This window comes from Sminthopsis crassicaudata, chromosome 2 (genome assembly GCF_048593235.1).
Source record: "Sminthopsis crassicaudata isolate SCR6 chromosome 2, ASM4859323v1, whole genome shotgun sequence".
Classification (NCBI taxonomy): Eukaryota; Metazoa; Chordata; class Mammalia; order Dasyuromorphia; family Dasyuridae; genus Sminthopsis; species Sminthopsis crassicaudata.
In genome coordinates, this window is record NC_133618.1 from 263758736 (window position 1) to 263780126 (window position 21391).

General features: G+C 35.3%; 1 protein-coding gene across 3 annotated transcripts in view; it reads left to right on the forward strand.

Moving 5' to 3' along the window:
• The window catches only part of FMN1 (formin 1), a 513415-nt gene that overhangs the window by 372398 nt on the left and 119626 nt on the right, over window positions 1–21391 (forward strand). For all 3 annotated transcript variants that reach the window (XM_074289191.1, XM_074289190.1, XM_074289192.1), the window contains 5 exons: window positions 2635–2696; window positions 8035–8123; window positions 15349–15478; window positions 17165–17311; window positions 19170–19229. In XM_074289191.1, the coding sequence (XP_074145292.1) occupies window positions 2635–2696; window positions 8035–8123; window positions 15349–15478; window positions 17165–17311; window positions 19170–19229 (488 nt within the window). The remainder of the gene's footprint in view (window positions 1–2634; window positions 2697–8034; window positions 8124–15348; window positions 15479–17164; window positions 17312–19169; window positions 19230–21391) is intronic.

Below are 21391 nucleotides of genomic sequence, written 5' to 3' on the forward strand. Positions count from 1 at the left end.
TGGTATTTGTTCATTCTGCTGAAATAGCAAGATGAAAGGAATAAGTTCAAAATAGGGTGAAAATGAGATTTTGTCAGACCTCATATAGCATAAAGTCATATCAAAGAATGATTTTTTTCTTGGTGTGATGACTTCCTTGTTGGTTTTCATAGTTAATATAATATACTTCAAGTTTTATAGGCTATGCTTTTGCACAACAAATATTTATAAAATGCTTATTATCTTCTAGACCTTGGGAGTAAGTATAGGGTATATCAAGAAGTCTAAGAAATGGTCTCTGCCCTCAAGATGCTTAAACCATTACAGTATAGTAAAACAAAAAAAACCTAAACTAACAGGCAGAAGACTTGTTTTTTAAACTTATCCTAATCTTTCAACTAAACCTAAAGTATTTGCTAGCTATGCAACTTAAAACAAATTGTTTAAATAATCTCAATTTGTTTTGGCCCTTATTTGGTACATCTGTAAAATAAGGGTGTAAATGGTAATAATACTTTTTCTTCCTAAGAACAAAAGGGTTGTATATTAGATGACCACTTAATCTTTAGATCTGTGGACTAAAAAATAATAAGAATTAACTATCACTATCAAATGTACAAATAAGGGCAATCAGAATACCAATTGGGAAGAAATCACCATAGTCATAGAAAGTTTCAGGCAGTAAATAAAGAATATAATGAGTAGTTTTCTGTTGCCTGCCCATTTTCTCTCTACAATACATCTAAATTATATCACTACTAGGAATCAAAGTGATTGAAGTTGTCTCTATTGGTACTAGGAAGTAAAGGAGAAAAGTGAGAAATTAACAATCATTAATAAAGTTTTTTTTTTGACTCATGTATTTTTCCTTCTATCTAGAATTCTGAGGATAATCAGCTGACATTTACTGCCTTATTGAATCTTTAAATGAAGAAAAAAAGGATGCTTATAGACAGTATAATTTGATGTTCTCTGATTAAATTTACATGATAATTTTTAATGTTGCTATTCAAATGCAGTGTCAGGATTTATCAAAGTTTTAGTTTATATGTGAGAAAATCACTGTGATCATTTTTAGTAATTTCTTCTCCTTCATAATTCCATTGGTTGATTTTTGTAAGATGGTAATGGGATTTGCATAAGGCTGAAAAGGTATCTGGCCATTTCATTTAAACAGTTGCCAGAGGTTTTAAAGCATGTTCCATCTGATAAATTAGTGAGTTCATATTATTGACACACATAAAATAACAGTCCTGCTGGGAGGGTAAATTCTTTCCTCCTTCCTTCAAGTGATGACTGCATTTTCATTTAGTGGTTTCAGATTGGTCTATGTGAAAATATATAGCTTTTTGGGATTCTCTCAAACTTAGATACCTTGCTTTGTTACTAAAGTATTAACCTGTTCTTTCCCCATCCACATCCCTTCAGCCACAGGTTCACTGTAGGTGTTACAGTTAGTGATGAATCAAGGAACTTAAAGGTCTTTGCTTAGTATCTAAATGATGAGTTAGATCTTAGTACATCTACATAGTTCTGTTATATTTGGTAAAATGATTCATATAATCCCAAGTTGAAAAAGAAACCACATGAATTGAAGTAAACTTGAATTTTACCTTGATGGTCCTCACTATGTTTGTATTTTTTCCTCTGTCTTTTCTAGGAATCACTTTGTAATGCCAGTGGACAGATTAATAATTGACAGGCAAAATTTTAAAGTATTCTAAATGTCACTTGTACTTTTAATAAAATTAATTAGCCTGTCATGGAGAAAATTTACTAGCCTGCTGGTTAATTTCACAATGTAAAATCAAGGAACAGAGTGTGGGGGTGGGTGGAGAAGAAGGCTTATTACTTTTGAATAATTATTTAAAGATGTGAGCCTTGCCTATTTCAAACATTTTGGATAGCCAAATCCATGAGGACTTTTAAATCTCAGGGTTTGTGTCCCCACATAGAAGGGAAGAAATCGAACCCAGCTGAAATGGACAGAGTATCAAGTAGCACTAAATGACTTGTTTAGGTTACAGTGCAGCAATTTAGATGGTAATAAGATTGGGGGACAGAGAGGTTGCTTTAAGATTGGGATTTGGGAAGTGGCCATAATCTTCATTTGCCACCAACACTATTTTTTTCTTCATTCTCTTTCTAACCTAAACAAGATGTTGGGTTGGCAGTGACAAGGTGCTTGAAATCACATGCCTGGATAAATTTAATTTGCAAAATTTTCTTTGTTTCCCCCCAGAAAGGGAAAGAATCCTTTAGTCAGGTCTGTGACTCTAGGTACTAAATCTCTTCAATTACTGGCAAGGAAGAAAGATTAAAAACCATGCCTCAAACCTACACCCTGGTTTAGTTCTAAAGCATAAACACTTCTCCTGCAGAGCCTAAATTAAACAGCAGTGGGATATGGAGTTTGTGGAATTAAATGAGGCAGGGCAAGGGCGCAGGCCAGTGATAGAAACCATTTTGGCTCCTTTCATTTTGGCTCCCTGGGGATAAGGGAAGGGGAACAGTAACATGGTGAAAGGCATAGCTTGTGTGAGAATGTGCGATATTATATTGCCTGGAAACTGGAAAGAAATAAATGTTGGTTTGGGGGGGGGTCTAATGAAATACTTTATTCTCTCTGTCTCTCATTCTCTATCTCTCCCTCAGCAATTTTCAATGTGGATGATTCCGTGGTAGATTTGGAAACATTGGAGGCCCTTTATGAAAATGTAAGTATCAAAGACCTGATGAATTGATATGTCCATCCTTATTTATCTTTACTGAAAGCAAGAAGGCAAGAGGGGCATAGTGGATAATGGAGGAAGCCTTGGAGTCAGATAGACATTGGGTTCAAACCCTGCCTCTAACACAAAGTAGCTGTGTGATAATGGCACTGAGGGCCCCAAAGCACCTTATTCTAATATGTTCTGTATTGCATGTTCTATGTGTTTAAAAAAAAATGACGATGAAGAAGAAAAGAAAGAGATTTGTATTAACTTTTAGACAAACCTCTTCTACCTAGGAACTTCAAAAATATCCATTATCTTGACATAAAAATTATTTCACTCTCCTAAGAGAAATGAGTATTTCTGTCTTGCATTTAATAATTAATTATTGAATTCACCAATTCTGCCCCTTTTCTACACCCTCTACATCCAGAAAGCAACCAATATGGAAAATCTTTCATAGAGATTTAGTTTGGCCAAGATCTAATCAGATAATAAAAGAAATTCTAAATCTGGGCTAATAGGTGCCTTCCTTTTCATTGGATTTTCTCAGACCAGTCTGAAAAAAAGTTGTCTCTCTACTATATCATTCAGGTGATATAGAATTTGATGTCTTTTTAATTAAGATTTGGGTGACCCAAGTTACTCATTTTAATAAAGGCCACCTCCCATTGTGTTAATCTGTCAGAATTAATTGGCAGCCCTCTAGAATACTTATTTTTCTTTTCTTTTTTTTTTTAATTTTTTTATTACATGACAGAACATATGCATGGGTAATTTTTCAACATTTGTCCCTTGCAATCACTTGTGTTCCAACTTTTCCCTTCCTTCCTTCCACTCCCTCCCCTAGGTGGTAGGCAGTCTCATTCGTGTTAAACATGTTAAAGTATATCTTAAATACAATATATATGTACATATTTATACAGTTCTCTAGTTGCACAAGAAAAATTGGATTCTGAAGGTAAAAATAACCTGGGAAGAAAAACAAAAATGCAAACAGTTCACACTCATTTCCCAGTGTTCTTTCACTGGGTGTAGCTGGTTCTGTTCGTCACTGATCAATTGGAATTGAATTGGATCCTCTCATTGCCGAAGATCAGCCATTTCCATCAGAATATATCCTCATATAGTATTGTTGTTTTATCAATTTATCAATTGGAGAATGGCTTGATTTCTTAAATTAAGAGTTAATTCTCTATATATTTTGGAAATGAGGCCTTTATCAGAACCTTTAATTGGGAAAAATGTTTTCCCAATTTATTGCTTCCTTTCTAATCTTGTCTGCCTTAGTTTTGTTTGTACAAAAGCTTTTTAACTTGAGATAATCAAAATTTTCTGTTTTATGATCAAAAATGATCTCTAGTTTTTTTGGTCACAAATAGAACACCTACTTCTCAAAGAATATATATATACTGTGAGTCTTAGTGGTAAAGACTGTCTTTGGTGTAAGAGAGACAGCCACTTGACCATCCTTTTATTAATACATGCTGACCTTATTAATCAAATGATTAACTTAATCAGCAACTATATCTCTCAGAATTTTTAAATTGTCATACTCTACTAGAATCACTTTTGGGAGAGTAGCTGAAGGCTGAAGTCACCTAAATCTCTTTTGTGGTACTCAGGCTAGCAGACCACATCTACATTGTGAAGCTGGGGGATGAAGGGTGAGATTCAAGGTTGGAGTTACCTTTCATAGACACTCTAGTCTGATGGAAAAATCAAGAAGCTGTCAGGAGACACAGTGGACCTGAATTCTAGTACTTGCTCTTCCTCTAACCATTTGTATTCTCTTGAGTAAATCCCTTGATCACCATGTGCATGAATGTCATTGGAAACTAGTAATACTAATTTTGTCACTTAATCCCATGGGCGGTAGAGGGAGTGGCATGCCTAGAGTCAGGAAAACCTGAATTCAAATCTAGCTTCAGACATTTCCTAGCTGTGTGACCCTAGGCAAGTCACTTAATCCTATTTGTCTCAGTTTCCTTATTTGTAAAATGAGTTGGAAATAGAAATGACAAACCACTCCAGCTTGTTTGCTAAGAAAACCTCAAGTGAGATTATTGGGAATTGAATAGAACTGACTCAACAACAACACAACTTAATCCCAGAGGTCCTAATGAGGGCAAAATGAGAGGATGGATGTGAAAGTACTTTGGGAAGTGAAAAGAGGCATAAAGACTCATAGATTGAGATTATTCAGCATCCAAGTGGAAAATGACTTATCTTAGTCAGATGAGAAGGATTCCCAAGAAAATCAGAATAATCACAATCATGTTCTTGTGAGTAAATCCTTCAGCATTGGGGGAATATAAAAGCAACCAAGACAGGTCAGCAAATGAGTGACTTCAGCTGGAAGCTGAGTCCTTAAAAAGAATCTGTCAATTATGGGGTGATTTTCTTTGATTCAGGAAATTATCCTGTTGAATTCTGCAAATAATTCTTGTATTTTAATATTCTGTGAGTTGCTGTAGAGCATACAAAGAAATACAAATTTTGACCCCTGCGACTTCACAACATGTTTAGAAAGGCGACATAGACACAAACACACACACACACACACACACACACATACACACACACACACACACACACACACACACACAGCATGGCATATTGGATAAATTCAGAGGTAGCCTGTCTGGGCTTACGGCCAGTTTCAACTCTCACCTCTGGAACTTACTAGCAATGGGATCCTATACAAATCATTTAATTTGGCTTCCTTGGGCAATTTCCTAAGACTTAGGTACTAAATCATAGGTGAGTTCTGATCTGCCTTGGTGGTGAAAATTCCCATGGTAAAAGAAATTACACATCTATATGTATTCCAAATAAAACAATCCATAATTAAGTGTAAATTTTGCTAATGCTATCAGTGTTCAAAAGAAAGAGAATGAATATATGTAGTTGTTTGCTTGTTTGTTTTTTAAAACAAGCACTTGATAATAAACATATAATGATTAGAAATATTCTTGACAAGAATTGCAAGGGAACTAATGAAAAAAAACTCAGAGGAAGGTGGTCTAAGTGTACCTGATCTAAAGCTATATTATATAGCAGCAGTCACCAAAACCATTTGGTATTGGCTACGAAATAGACCGGTAGATCAGTGGAACAGATTAGATACAAAGGACAAAAAAGGGTACATCTATAGCAATCTAATCTTTGACAAACCCAAAGATTCCAACATTAGGGATAAAAATTCATTATTCAGAAAAAACTGTTGGGAAAACTGGAAATTAGTATGGCAGAAATTAGATATGGATCCACACTTAACACCATATACCAAGATAAGATCAAAATGGGTCCATGATTTAGGCATAAAGAGGGAGATAATAAATAGATTAGAGGAACAGAGGATAATCTACCTCTCAGACTTGTGGAGGAGGAAGGAATTTATGACCAGAGGAGAACTAGAGATCATTATTGATCACAAAATAGAAGATTTTGATTACATCAAACTAAAAAGTTTCTGTACAAATAATACTAATGCAAACAAGATTAGAAGGGAAGTAACAAATTGGGAAAATATTTTTAAAAACAAAGGTTCTGACAAAGGTCTCATTTCCAAAATATATAGAGAACTGACCCAAATTTATAAGAAACCGAACCATTCTCCAATTGATAAATGGTCAAAGGATATGAACAGACAATTCTCAGAGGAAGAAATTGAAACTATATCCACTCACATGAAAGAGTGTTCCAAATCACTACTGATCAGAGAAATGCAAATTAAGACCACTCTGAGATACCACTACACACCTGTCAGATTGGCTAAGATGACAGGAACAAATAATGACAAATGTTGGAGGGGATGTGGGGAAACTGGGACACTAATACATTGCTGGTGGAGTTGTGAAAGAATCCAGCCATTCTGGAGAGCAATCTGGAATTATGCCCAAAAAGTTATCAAACTGTGCATACCCTTTGACCCAGCAGCGCTACTACTGGGATTATATCCCAAAGAAATACTAAAGAGCGGAAAGAGACATATATGTGCCAAAATGTTTGTGGCAGCTCTTTTTGTTGTAGCTAGAAACTGGAGGATGAATGGATGTCCATCAGTTGGAGAATGGTTGGGTAAATTGTGGTATATGAAGGTTATGGAATATTATTGCTCGGTAAGAAATGACCAGCAGGAGGAATATAGAGAGGCCTGGAGAGACTTAAATCAACTGATGCTGAGTGAAATGAGCAGAACCAGAAGATCACTGTACACTTCAACAACAATGCTGTATGAGGATGTATTCTGATGGAAGTGGAAATCTTCAACATAAAGAAGATCCAACTCACTTCCAGTTGATCAATGATGGACAGAGGTAGCTGCACCCAGAGAAGAAACACTGGGAGGGGAATGAAAATTGTTAGCACTAATATCTGTCTGCCCAGGTTGCATGTACCTTCGGATTCTAATGTTTATTGTGCAACAAGAAAGTGATATTCGCACACATGTATTGTACCTAGACTATATTGTAACACATGTAAAATGTATGGTATTGCCTGTCGTCGGGGGGAGGGAGTGGAGGGAGTGGAGGGAGGGGGGGGATAATTTGGAAAAATGAATACAAGGGATAATATTATAAAATATATATATATATATATAATAATAAAAAAAAAAAAAAAAAAAAAAAAAGAAATATTCTTGACAAAAAGCTAGTGGAAGGCTAAAGATTTTCAGGAAATATATAACTTCTGAGTCATAAAGGAAAGAAACATTTTTAAGACTGAAAACATAACAATTTACATTTATATAAAACCTTAAAGTTTACAAACTCTTTGAAACATTGGTAGTCCTTTATTACTAGGTGAGTTAATTAACATTTAGAGAGATTGTGGCTTTCCCAAGCCATACAGTAAATAAATGCTTAGAATCAGGACTTCAACTGATACATCCTTACTCCTGAAGTGTCATTCTTTTCCATTTTGCCATGCTTTGAAGTATTGTGTACAAAAAGAGAATTTTTGAAGAAAATAGGAACCATATACTTATAATGTGTTCTGCATGATAGTATGTATTTTAAGGGAAAAAACTGATGTGTACCTCAGATCCATTTCTAAAATGGGGGTGGGGTATAAGTATCTGGGATCCTGTCTAAACAGCCAAGTGCCATTGGCTGCTTAGCCTCTGAACCTTTTCTTCTCTGATACTTTGACTTAAAATCAGCTGCTTTCATTTCTTTCGATTCAGGGAAGGAAATCTACAAATGAAGATAGTCTTCTTCACCAAATTGAATAACCATATAGACTCCAATCATTTGTGTAGGTCGGACCAAATCCTTAGATTCTATGATTCTACAAGATAGCCTCTCATCTGTTCCATTTTGTTATTTCATCACAGAGAGCCCAGAAGGATGAGCTGATAAAAATAAGGAAACATTATGAAACCTCCAAAGAAGAGGAACTTAAACTACTGGACAAACCTGAGCAGTAAGGAAGTGTGAATTTTTTTTTTTTTTCCCCTGGGTGGGAATGGGAGATTATTAAGGTTGGGGCCAAAGTGAAATTGTTGCCCTTCTTCATATTACTACAACCTACCTTACCAACTTCCCCCTTCCTTGTCCCTCAGTTTTAAAAAATAAAACTGAATTCTTATAATCTGTTGTAGTCATTCCAGTTATTGCATAGGCACAGAAATAACCTCAGATGCCAGGAAATTCAGCATCAAAATTTAAGCTGCTGCATACTATTTCATTCCCCTCTCTTTCCCTTTTCCCCCTTAGTTTTAGTAACTCACTAATTCTACGAGGAATTCCAGCTAAGAGTAACTAAGGAAGATAACATATCTCTGACTACTTGCCTTCTCTAGGATAGAAACAGCATCAGAACCCCAGAATTAATTATGGTTATTATTTTCCTAAATGTTTCCTCCAACAAATAAATCCAGATCACATTTTTCTCCCAGATTCTTCTAGCTGACTCTCTTGTTGTGTGTGTGTGTTTGGTTTGTTTTTTGTTTTTGTTTTTTGCTTCTATACACAAACCTTTTAAATTTTTCTCTGTATTTTCCTCTTCATAGTTATATATTTTTCTTCTTCAACTGTGGTTCAACATCAGTCTACCTTCCACCTCTCATGCATGCAAGTAATAAATGTAGAAGATTAGAGATGTAGAGGTGACTCAAAGTAGGTAATAAATGTAGGAAGATTAGAGATGTGGAGGTGACTCAAAGTAGATCCTTCAAGTTACTATTAATTTGGGTGGATTACCCCAAGAACCAGTGAGACAGTAGAGAAAATTATGTAGTTCTTCTGGTCTCTTGATCATAGTTAGCATCAGGAAGAATCCCAGGGGAACAGATGGAACCGAGTATCCATATGAAGCCTTCCAATATAGGATGCTGAACTTGGAGACATTTTCTTCTAATATCCCTTACATACTCTGATGAAGATCTGTAAGGTAACTGGATCTATCCTAGATCCCTCTGAGTGATGGTGAGATATACAGACTTGATCTAAAACCCTGAGATGCCTTTGTATGTGTAGGTGCTCCTGGAGGTTTTGGTCTGGGAATCTGGATGTGAATAGTCCTCAGAAAACTGAGGAGTTGGTGAAGATCATTTTCAACTCTTTCTCTTGTCCTTCTGTTGTCTTCTTCTTTTTCCTGTGTTAAGGTTTTCAGGATCCTCGATATTGCAGAGCTTTTTACTGTGGTGCTGTACCTCATTCATAGTGCCCTATGATCTAGACATGCCTTCTTTGTTGTCTTCCCAAGCTCCCAATTCATCCATACTTTCCTATTATGTGTTGAATTTCTTCTGAGACCAAGCTCTCTTTTTAGCTAAGTCTCACAAAAAATGTTAATGGCTGACTAAGAAATAGCTAATGGTGGGAATTTTAAACCATGGGAAATTTGAGATATCAGGGAGAAATGTTTAGGTAGGGTGAGCTTTTCTGTGCTCCTCAAATCACATCATATAGGCAATTGCCTACTGAGGCATTTGGAAATGATCTTGCTGCCCATAGTCAGCAATGCTGGGGGGGGGGGGGCCCCGAGTCAAAAAGACTTGATTTCAAATGTGCCCTTAGTTAAGTACTATTCTTGTAATCCTAGGCAAGTAATTTAACCTTAGCCTGCCTCTGTTACCTAATTTGTAAGATGAAGATAATAATAGCATCTAATTCCTTGGATTATTGTGAGACTCAAATAAGATAATATTTGTAAAATACTTTTCAAACTTCATAACTCACAGCTGTGAGGAAGCATCTTTGCCCTGGGTTTTTAGCTATGATTGATATTTTAAGGAATGAGCAAATAGCAAATAGGTAACTAGAGGAGAGATGCTTTTGATTATCTTCTCTCTGGCTCTACACTTCCATTTCTAATATTTCTACTATGAGAAGCCTTTCATTTTCTTTTTCGACCCTGTTCAATTATCCCAGATGCTAGAATATGGAGATAATAATAACTCTTAGCCTAACGATTGCCCCTACAGCTGTCATGTTGAAGTCATGGAAGGGTAGATTTCTAATCTAATGAGTGATGAACATGATTCCTCAGAACATCGATGACCATTACTGATAACAAACCAGGCACTTCTGTGGTTCCTGGTGGGGTGGGTGTGCATGGGAGGAGAGAAGAAGGAGAGACTGTTCAGACTAAGCAGATTTCACCTTCCCTCCCGACCTCCTGCACAGCCTTGCGTGTGTTTGAGGTTTGCCAGAGTTTGACTCTCTGGCAACCTATTAGTTCTTCAACTCTCAATGAGTTGACTATAAGTATGTTTTACATACTGGAAAATATGAATCATTTGCTGAGTCCCAACATTGCAATTTCCTTCAAGTCCTGCAGTGCCAGTCCTGTAAATCATAGCAAGGGGCCGTTGGCCTCCTCACTCACCTCATCAGTCTTATTCCATCCCAGAATGGAAAAACACTTGTAGTGTAGCAGTTATCTAGTTGGGACAAGGCTGAAAGTCACTTATATGATAGAATAGACAAGAGATTGGGGGGTTTCTCTGCCTGACACAGATTAGAAAGAGCCCTGGGTATACATAATCCATCGCCCTCTTCACCAGTCAGGGACTTCGGGAATAAGAAACCAATAACTAGCCTTTCAACAAAAAGTTGTTAGCCACCAAGGACTTCTAGCAATCTGGGAATTACTGCCATGTAGTATAATACTGATCAAGTAACTTAGATTTTTTTGTGGGGGAGAGGGATTTTAGAGTGAAACAATTTTTTTTTTTTTTAAATAGGGAAAGAAATGAGAGAGAAAACTACTTACATTGATCTAGCACATTATAGGTCATAAAGTGCATATACTATTTGTCGCTTTATATGTAATTTATATTTTGGAAATTTGTTCCTCGATTGAAATTTAATGAGGAAAAAAAAATTTGGAGTGAGAGGAGCAGATTTGGGAATATTAAGAACTTAGATGCACTTGTTCTAAGCTAATAAATATACCTTGTAGTAAACTCAAGCTAGAGAATTGAATATAAATATTCATCATGTAAAAAGAGGAAACCCTGTATCTTCTCATCTGTAAAATGAAAGGGGTTGAAATGGATTGTCTCTGGAGTCCCTAATAATTTTTAAATATTAGGAATTTGTGAAATAACTGGTCAAAAGATGTAGGGGTAGACAATACAAAGTGTAATTTATCATAAAATATTCCATTATGGAAGCCAATTTGGTTGGTACATACATAAAAATAATAGATAGCTTCAAGGAGTTTACAACTTAGTTGAAAAGACAAAACTTCAGCACATTTTGCCCCTTTCCAATAAAAGGGAAGGAAACCATAGCATCCTACCACTTTACAAACTCTAATTTTGCTTAGTATGACAGAAACTTGTTGTGCAGGTTGCTTGGAGACCCTTTACTTAGAGATAGTTTCAATTCTTGCCTGACTGTGCCATTTACTTTATAAACTGCAAAGCCCCAGTTAAACCCTGGATTTGTGTTTCTGATTATGATTTCAGAAGTGTCTCATACTGTTTAGTGACCAGAAAAATACAAGTGAAATTTTTATCTTCTAATACAATATAGCTCTGTATTGTCAAACTTGCAAAATTCCAATGGGTATAAAGACTAGAATTTTCAGCTAATATCACTGAATGTAGAGGGGTTGTAGCTATGAATCAAGACAAAACAGATAGGGATGAGAGAAGGTATCTTAAAGAGATAGTCTCCAATTGATTTCACAGTAGCATATTTTTCATAGTCCTCATGAAAATTCATCTGAAAGTGCCTAAACCTCCTCCTTCCACATGTAACCTCTCCAGTTAGCAAGCCTTAGTGCTTTCTTTGTAAGCAGACCAGAAAAAAATTCTTGGAAAAATTTGGAAGTTTTCCTAACACACACCACTTTCTAGTTGTGTTAAAAAGTCTATTTCTTTATAATTATTCTAGTGAAATCAAGGGCATTTTGCATTTATTCCAAGTTCCCTGGTGGAAAAAAAATACCAAAAACCTTAGGACAGAAAAAAAAAAACAATTTTAGGGCAGAAAACACAATTTTATATTCTGAGGCTATTTGGTAGTCTAATGAATTTTTAAAATTCTTCTCAAAATAATATTTTAAATGCATAAAATAAAAGAATTACAAATAAAAATAATTATATTCAAGTTATCAAAATGATGAAAAATAAAAGCTAACATTTACCTAGTGATTTAGGATTAAACACCCTCCAAAAGTTAATTCATTTGATCCTTACAAGAACCCCATGATATGAGTGCTATTATTATCCTTGATTTACAGGTGAAGAAATTGAGGTACAGAGAAATTAACAAACTTGCTCAAGGTCACACAGTAAACAAGTGCCGTGACAGGATTTAAACTCTTTTTTACTTAAATCCCATATGGTTTATCTACTGTAGCACCTACCTCCTAAACAAGTTCATAGACCCCAGTTTAAGAATGCCTGCTATAAAGGGCTTGGAACTGCTGTTGAGAAAGGGATGGAAATTACTTCATGAAACAGTCATTCTGTTAGGTAATGAAGAGAAAAGTAACTTTGTGGGTCTTTTTCTGCACTTAAATTTGCATCCGGAGAGAGAAATTTCCATATAGTCCATAGAACATAGTGACAGTTATCCTGCTCTGTCTACCAACATAGCCTCTGATGATCTCTTCTGCAAAAGAAATAAATGAGAGCATTGCTGGGTCAAGTATTGTTAATAAGTCTTTGTAACATTTGATTAATATTTGTGAGAGGAATGCTCCAGAAAAATCATTATTATATAGTATGGACAGCTGAATCCTAACCAATCACTGCATCTTTGAAAGGCTTTATAAGAGGGCCGTTTGTGTAATCAGAGATACAATTTCCAAGTGAGAGATGGATCTCTGAAAGCATAGGAGGAAGGCAAGAACTTTTCACTTCTGAGGCCTCTTGACACAAAAGATTTCCAAGGTCCTTTCCAGCTTTAAATTCAGTGATCTTATTAAGGAAGCCTTATTGTTGATCTTTTTCCTTTCCCACCACACTGTTCATTGTAATTTCTCCACTGATCAGAGTTTACAAGGATTTTAAAGAAAGACACCTTTCCTCTTATAGACTGCTTTTGCTGAAGCAATTATTGACTCAGATGTCCTCAATGTCTCAAATGAAAGATTTTGACATGAAATATGGAAAAGCAATTGATTATTACAAGTTTTTTAAAGTGCAAATATCTCCAGAAGTAGAGGAACCATAAAATGTGAGCCAAATAAAGTTCTTCACACACAGAAGTAAAAAGCCTTCCAATTTTGCCCCTGAGTAAAAGTGTTCTTTGTGTCAGACTGTAGAAATCTCAAGGAAATAGTACCAAGGGTCCACCAAGACTTTCAGTAATAGCTGAGTACATGATTCTCTCCTTTGCTGAGGTCATGTCCAGCTGTTTCCATCCATATTAATTTATGCCTTTACTTTTATTGTTGGGTTGGAGTAGTTATCAGCTATTCTAGCCTAAGTCTGCAAAGAACGTAGTACTTGAACCAAGACAATGAATTACTGTGTAGCTCAGTCCCTATATTAGCTGTTTGTTGGGATCTAATATTAGTGTTTTCTTTACAATCAACACAGGTAGGATGAAATGAAGGGCTGAGTTGTTATCAAGTGATTCAATCAATATAGACTAAATTATAGAAGCTCACATATTGTTAAAAGGCACTAGCATTCATTTGATGCTAGTCCTTCAAAGTATTTTATATACGTTATCTCATTTGATCCTTATAACCACCTTATGAAATAGGCACAATTATTATCCCCATTTTAAAGACAAGAAAACTGAGGTTAATACAAGCTAAGTGACTTGCCCAGGGTTACAAAGTTAGCTAATATCAAAAGCAAGATTTAAACACAGATCTTCCTAATTCCAAATCCAATATTCTTCTCACCTTGCCACCTGTTATCTACTTATCATAGATTTAAAGTTGGAAATAACATTAAAGGCCATCAAATTGAATCTCCCTAATTTAAAAATGGGGAAATGAAAAACAAGTCAAAATTGCTTGACTGAGATCACATAAGTAGCAGAGCCAGATTTTGAACCCAAATCTTCTCTCTCCAAATCTAGCTCTCTTTCTATTACTCCAGTTCACATCCTAACTTTATAAATGGGCATACAAGACCTAGAGAAGTGACATTTGCTTAAAGTCACATGGTAACGGAGCTGGGTCAAGAATCTAGGTCTTCCAAGTCAATGCTCTTTCCACTACTCCATACAGTCTACTTGCTTTTTCCTGGCTCTGAATTCTGTATGCCACTTAACCTTATAAACACAGCTAGAATGGATATTTTGAAGAAGAGAGTTACCATGTATAATTTCAGATACTAAAAATAAAATTAGGCACTTGCACTGTTTGCTCTTTTGGAACAAATCAAATATGACAATAGAGACAGCGGTCTTGGTTTTAGTCAACAAGTTTTCTGATCCTAAAATGCTTAAGATCAATTAATGAATATTTATTAAGTGCCTACCCAAAATACTATTCCAAATATCAGAGAATATGAAAGATAAATAAGACATGGTCTCTACCATGATGGAGCTTACTGTCTAATAATAAAGACATTCATACACACACACACACACACACACACACACACAAAATGCATATACACACATATGTATATATTTAGAAATTTTCATTTCTATGTATACAAACACATATCTTCAAAGAAACCCCATTAAGTAAGCTAACTTTAAAAATAGACTTTATCTAAAATGCCAAAAAAAAAAAAAAGATTGTATTTGAACCATATTTATAACTAGCACCTTTATAGTTAAAGTTTGCAAAGCAATTTACCAATATCTTCTCATTTTATCCTCCCAACCTTGGGAGATAGGTGCTATTGTTACATGAGGAACTGAGGCAGATAGTGTATGTGACTTGTCCAGAATCGCTGAGCTAATAATTAATTGTCAGAAGTTAGATCTAAACTCAAATCTGTGATTCCAGTGCTATCTATTGTGTCACATATCAACCAAGCAAGTGGTTAGAAACAAAAATCCTTGAGCCTTAATTTCTAATCACAGTCCTTTCTTATCAGTCCTTAAGATTACATACATCTTTTGTAGATATTGGATTTAAATAAAATATGTGAACTTATACCAAAAGTAGCTTTTTCTCAAAGAAAATTCTAAAGCTAGCTTCTTTCTGTTTTGTTTCTGTTATTTAATTTTCCTGACTATACCTGTGTATGTGTAATTCATTCTTATTTCCACAGATTCTTATATGAATTAGCCCAGATTCCAAATTTTGCTGAACGTGCCCAGTGCATAATCTTCAGATCTGTCTTTTCTGAAGGCATTACCTCTGTTCATCGAAAGGTGGAGATCATTACAAGGGCTTCAAAGGTGTGTTCATTACCTTACTTAATATAATGCTCAGAGACAAGAGTATAGATAAAATGTCCTCCAGAGAACATTTTTAGTTTTAGGATGCTAGGTTTTTCAAAGGCCTTTAAAGTAGGAATTTTGCAATTTTATTTTATCCTTTTTTTTGGGGGGGGGGGAGTAGGGTTGGATTGGTAGATAGGGAGAGGAGAACATCTACATTTCCCATTTTTTTCTGGAATGGTTCTTCATAACCAATTATATTGAAAAAATCATTTTATTATAGTTCTAGCACTTGGTAATAATAATAATGATAATAACTGACACATATATAGGTTTTCATAATGTTTTATACACATTGAAAAGTACTTTATATATATTCTCTTTCAATTCTCAAAACAACTTTCTGAAGAAGAATATCCCCTAAGTAGTTTAGATGAGAAAAATATCTTGTCATTGAATCCATAAGATTGATCACTTAGGGTTCATCCAGTTTAGAAAATAAAATGGATTCTAAAGACTTGTAATGCAAATAAATATATGGGATAACTGATTCTAAGGAACTTATCAGTATTTTTTCTTGACTGCATATTTTGGCCATTTATAGGATCTTTTTATGATCAGGGCTAGTGACATAAGCATATAAAAAGGTAACTTGAGTGGCAGTAGAGGAAAGGAGAAATCCCAGATTCCAGATGGGTGTTACCAAATGAAGCAATACTCTCCCTACTCCAACAAGTCCAATATACTCATAGTACTAGCTATGTCGCATATGTAACACAAGACTTAAATGGTTTCATTTCCCCATTTTTCTTTCAAAGATCTATTTCCATAAGAACATAATATTTTCCAAGAATGACTTGATACTTAATCGGTCCTTAAGTGGTCATATGTTTGGCTTTTTAACCCAAATAGTAGATGTTTTCAATAAAGAAATAATAAATATTACCATATTATAATGAACTCTCTTAGTACCACCCTAACAGAGAAGAGGAAAAAAAAGAAGGTAATTTAAAACAAAACAAAAAGCATTTCATCTTTGCATTGAAATGGATTTCTATCCATCTGAGACCATACGGAAGAAATAAGTCTTTTTGAATTTTTTTCATTTAAGTAACAAGAATAAGAAGAAAACCAAAATGAGATGGGGATCTGAAAGAAATCTTGAACAGTTTTAAATAGTAAAAGTTTATGGACTCATCAGCAAGCACATAGTAAATCCCAATGAATGCCCTTAGGTTGCTTTCAGAGTGGCTGTCCTCTTAATTTTATACTTATTGAAAAAGGAGAACCTTACTGTTTATACTATACAGTATAGTGACTGACTATAATTGAACTATACATATATAAATTGCTTGTCTTCTAGAGAGATTCTTAAGTGGCATTAAATTCCTTTCCACACTGCAATCATCAAGGAATAAACCTAAATATGTCAGGCAAAAAAAAAATTTGTAAAGACTATTAAATTTTAAGTTCCAACAGGTTCAGAGACCATGATTATTCCAGTTAATATTTAATCTATAAAATATGCAATGCTTATAATTACTTTGATGAATAGGAAGAAGTAATTTTTATGGACATTTCTGGGGAGATTAAGGAAAATGTGTTTTTACACCATTGATAATCTGCCTACTGTCATACATCACCTGCATTATCATTTGGGGTGTAAGACTACTAAATATCATAACTTGGTATTTGTTTTCACAGGGCTTGCTAGATATGAAGAGTGTAAAGGATATTTTAGCCTTAATTCTGGCTTTTGGAAACTATATGAATGGAGGAAACAGGACTCGGGGTCAGGCAGATGGATACAGCTTGGAAATTCTGCCCAAACTCAAGGATGTCAAAAGTCGGGTTAAGTATCTATATATTGTGGTATAATAGACATCAGCCATTTTCTCTCTATCTCTTTAATTAGATACTCTTTCTCAAGATAATTCCCTCTGCTAATAAAAGTTAACACCATCTCTGTAATGTTATTCACAGAAAAGTGACCATAGCATGAGAGTTAAGTTACTTTCTCAGGGTCACAAAGTCACTATGTGCCAGAGATGAGACTTGCACCCAGATCTTCTTGGACTGAGAGTCCAGCTCTGTATCCAGATTGCTACCTTGCTTCTCATAGTCTTTTAATTAAAATAATTTCTTTTGTTATATTCCATCATGCTCCCTGACTTATCTGTAAAGATTCATGTACTACATGTCTTTTCTTCCTTGCCTTTGTTCTCCTTTTGTTTCCTAAGACAAGGTAGTTTTTCCTGTGGGACAAATTAATACTCTTTATGGAAGAGTCCAGCATGACTTTTTTTCTGTCTATCAATTGCTTTAAATGAGCCAATAGGGGCTGAGTTTCAGGAGCATTGAGGAGGATGTGAAACAAATAAGCCACCATCCCATCTGTCATGTGAAACACCAGCCTGAAGGAGCCTGGAGTTGGCTACGTGTAATCTATTCTTTCCTGAATGGCAGCAATGAGGAATCATCATTACAACAGTGCATTTGAATTACTTTCTAGCTCACTACACAATTGGGCTGGAGCCTACCTACTGTCAAAGACCCAGGCCTGATTATCAGTTGGCTCCACACCCCTGCAGAGTTGGTTCTTTAGGAGACACTAGCCGATCCCTAAGAGTCCCATGGGGGTTGGGGGGAGGTAAAGGAAGGCACACAGGCAAATTAGAATTGGACCCATGTGAAAAGGATACAAAGACTGCCTTGTGGGAGGGCTTGCTCTCCTCTGGACTCCCAGGGTCATAAAATGACATGGTGCTCCTTTTAAGCCTGTTTTCACGCCCTTACAAGCACTCCTGCGTTATGCCTCTGCCCCTCTCTCCCTCTCTCTGTAGAGAAGGAAAAATTGGGGGTGGGGGATTGATGGAATAGAAAACTTTTTTATTCTGCTTTTTCTCCTTTTCACTTTTCTGTTCCTTCTCAACTCATAGCATAATTGAAAAGTAACAATAATAGCTAATTTTATATAGTGCTTTTGTGCTTTTCATGTTTAAATGCTTTACTATTGTATTATTTAATATTCACAAAAACTCTAGGAGGTAGGTGCTGTTGTTATCCCCATTTACAGAGGAAATTACGTACAACTAGAGTCTAAGATTGGATTTGAACTCAGATCTTTCTGACTCCAGACTTGGTGTTCTGTCTACTGCACCATCTACCTGCCCCGATGGAAATTCTTGTCTTTGTCTAATCATTGTCCTAGGGAACTATATAATTAAAAGTTTTAGAAACTGAAGAGACCTTAGCAAACCCATAGCTTTACCTCCTTTCTTTTACAGATGAGGAAACAGCCTCAGAGAAGCTTTGCCAAGAGTCACAAATGGAGTAAATACCTAATTTAGAATTTGACCATTTATCTCTAAATCAGATTCCTACTATATCATTGCATGTAGCAATACTTTAAAAAGGCTTTATTCAGATAGTGAAAATAGTTTGCTTTTTCTCATTATTTATTTCATAACCATAATAATCAGGGGCAAGTTTATTTCAATAGTTCAAAGGGAAAACTGAAACATAAAGGCAAAGGCCTTATGGCTAGGCTTGAGTAAAAAAGGAAAATATGGTATAAGTCTATTTGAACTGATAGTTATAATTATACACCTAAGCCTCAGTCCTTCACCTAATATATGGAAATGTATATCAAATGATTTTAAGTGAATTTCAAAGTGTGAATGATTTTATTTTTCTCTTTCCTCCTTAGGATAATGGGATTAACCTAGTAGACTACGTTGTGAAATATTATCTACGCCATTATGACTCGGTAAGCAGAGTAAATGACAGGAGAATATGACATTTTCAATGATGCTTCTCCAGAAAGACTTGAAATAATCATATGCCCTCACACCTCCTTCTATTGCACCCAGGATTTTTCTCTGGAAAAATCTAGATGAAGTCAGAAAAGTCATATTTCTAAAACAGGATGCAGTGATAGCTACTCAGATACTGAAAAACTAAGTCATTTTAATGCCAGACCTTTTATCCTTGGTGCTTGTGGGGGGACTGGTTTAAGGCCAAATCATTTCAAAACCTTAGTTGTAGTGTTCATTCATGTCTGATTCTTTATGACCCTGTGAACAATAGCAAGCCAAGTCCAGCTGCCCAATTTAGTTTTATTTCCCAAAGAAAAGAAAAATTTTCTAAGAATGATCATCTTATTTTAATTTCATATGTTCTACTCATCATTGCTAAAACACTGCTCCCACAACACATGGAGAGGAACAAAGGATGGTGTAGGTCTTCAAGAAATGTAGTACTTTGGGAAAATATGGTAAGGAAATAATGGCAACTATTCTGCTTGATTATCCATTTATAATTATAACAACTAATACTTATAAGGAGGCAGATAGAGCAGTACACCTGGAGTCAAGAAGAACTGAATTCAACTCTGGCATCATACACTTATGAGCTCTGTAACTATGGGCAAGTCATTTGTTTGATTTGATCATCTAGACAAGAAAATGGCCAACCATTTCAATGTCTTTACCAAGAAAATCTGTTGGATAGTATGGTCCACAAGGTCATAAAGAGTTGGATACAAATGAACGATAATACTTAAAAAGCACTTTTAGGCTTACAAAGAACTTATTTCTTGTGTGTTTGTGTGTGTGTATAAAATTACATTTGATTCTCAACAATTCTATGAGTTATATGTTATCATCCCCATATTACAGATAGGTAGCAATCCCACAATTAGTAGGTTCCAGAGACGGATTTGAACACAGCTCTTCCAGACTTCCAAGTCTAGTACTCCACTGCACTACCTGGCTGCGTATACAACATTGTTCTACATCAGTGGATCTCAAACTTTTTAATCTCAAGACCCCTTTATACTCTTAAAAACTATTCAGAACTTCCTCAAAGAGCTTTTTATTTTTAAATTTTTTACTGTGGACTATATTTATCAATGTTTATTATATTAGAAGTTAAGCTGTCTTAGTATTTTTGTGAAAATGGTTTTGACATCCAGGAGCACCTAAAAGAGTCTTGGGGACAACCTTTGAGAGCTGTTGTTTTAGACCCTGTGAAAAGATTACAAAGTACAAAGTACTACATGCCCTTAGTAGGCTTTCAGTCTGTTTAACAGGAGACACAGTTCAAGAGCAGAGTGGGAAGGGGATAGAGAAAACATTTAGATATTTGCATTAGTCATCTTTTAAAATACACACATAAATTATAATAAACAAGAAAGAGCTATGTATGTATGTGATTTGATGGAGGACTAAGGTAAATAAAAAAAGGTGAGAATAGTCTAGGACAACTTAGAAGTGGTATATACATATGTGAGTATATGTATTCACATTTCATCATGAACATGAAGAACTCTTCAGAAGAGTTATTCTGAAAAGTATTGGGAAAAGCAAGTTAAACCAGGTTGTAATCATTGCAAGCTTTTAATAGTGAATTGCTCTATATGCTTATGATGCCATTAATTGAGACAGATAATTTGGGGATAAAAGTTTCAAAAAACAAACTAAACTGTTGGTAAACAGAATTGAATACAAGGATACAAGTTCCTTAGAGGAAAATTTTAAGATTATTTTCAAATAGGGAAAGGGCCAACCCAAAGTGGAGGAAAACCCACATTTCTGTGCTGGTTTCTTGAACTTTATTGTACAGAAAGTATTTAACTTCAAAGTAATATGATTTTGTGAACTGTTAGGTCTCTTTTTCTCTTAAGTGCAAGATTTTTGTGGTTGGCAACAAAGAGCAGTTATTTGTAGGCCCTGCCCTAGCTTTTTGGTGAACATTTCAGTCAAAGTTGTTCTTCACATTACTTTTTCATTAAGAAAAACTGAAGCAGCTAGGTAGTACAGTGGGTAGAACACTGAACCTAAAATCAGGAAGACCTGAAATCAAATATAGTCTTAGACACTTATTAGTTCCATAATCCTAGTCTAGCTACTTGATATCTGCTTGCCTCAG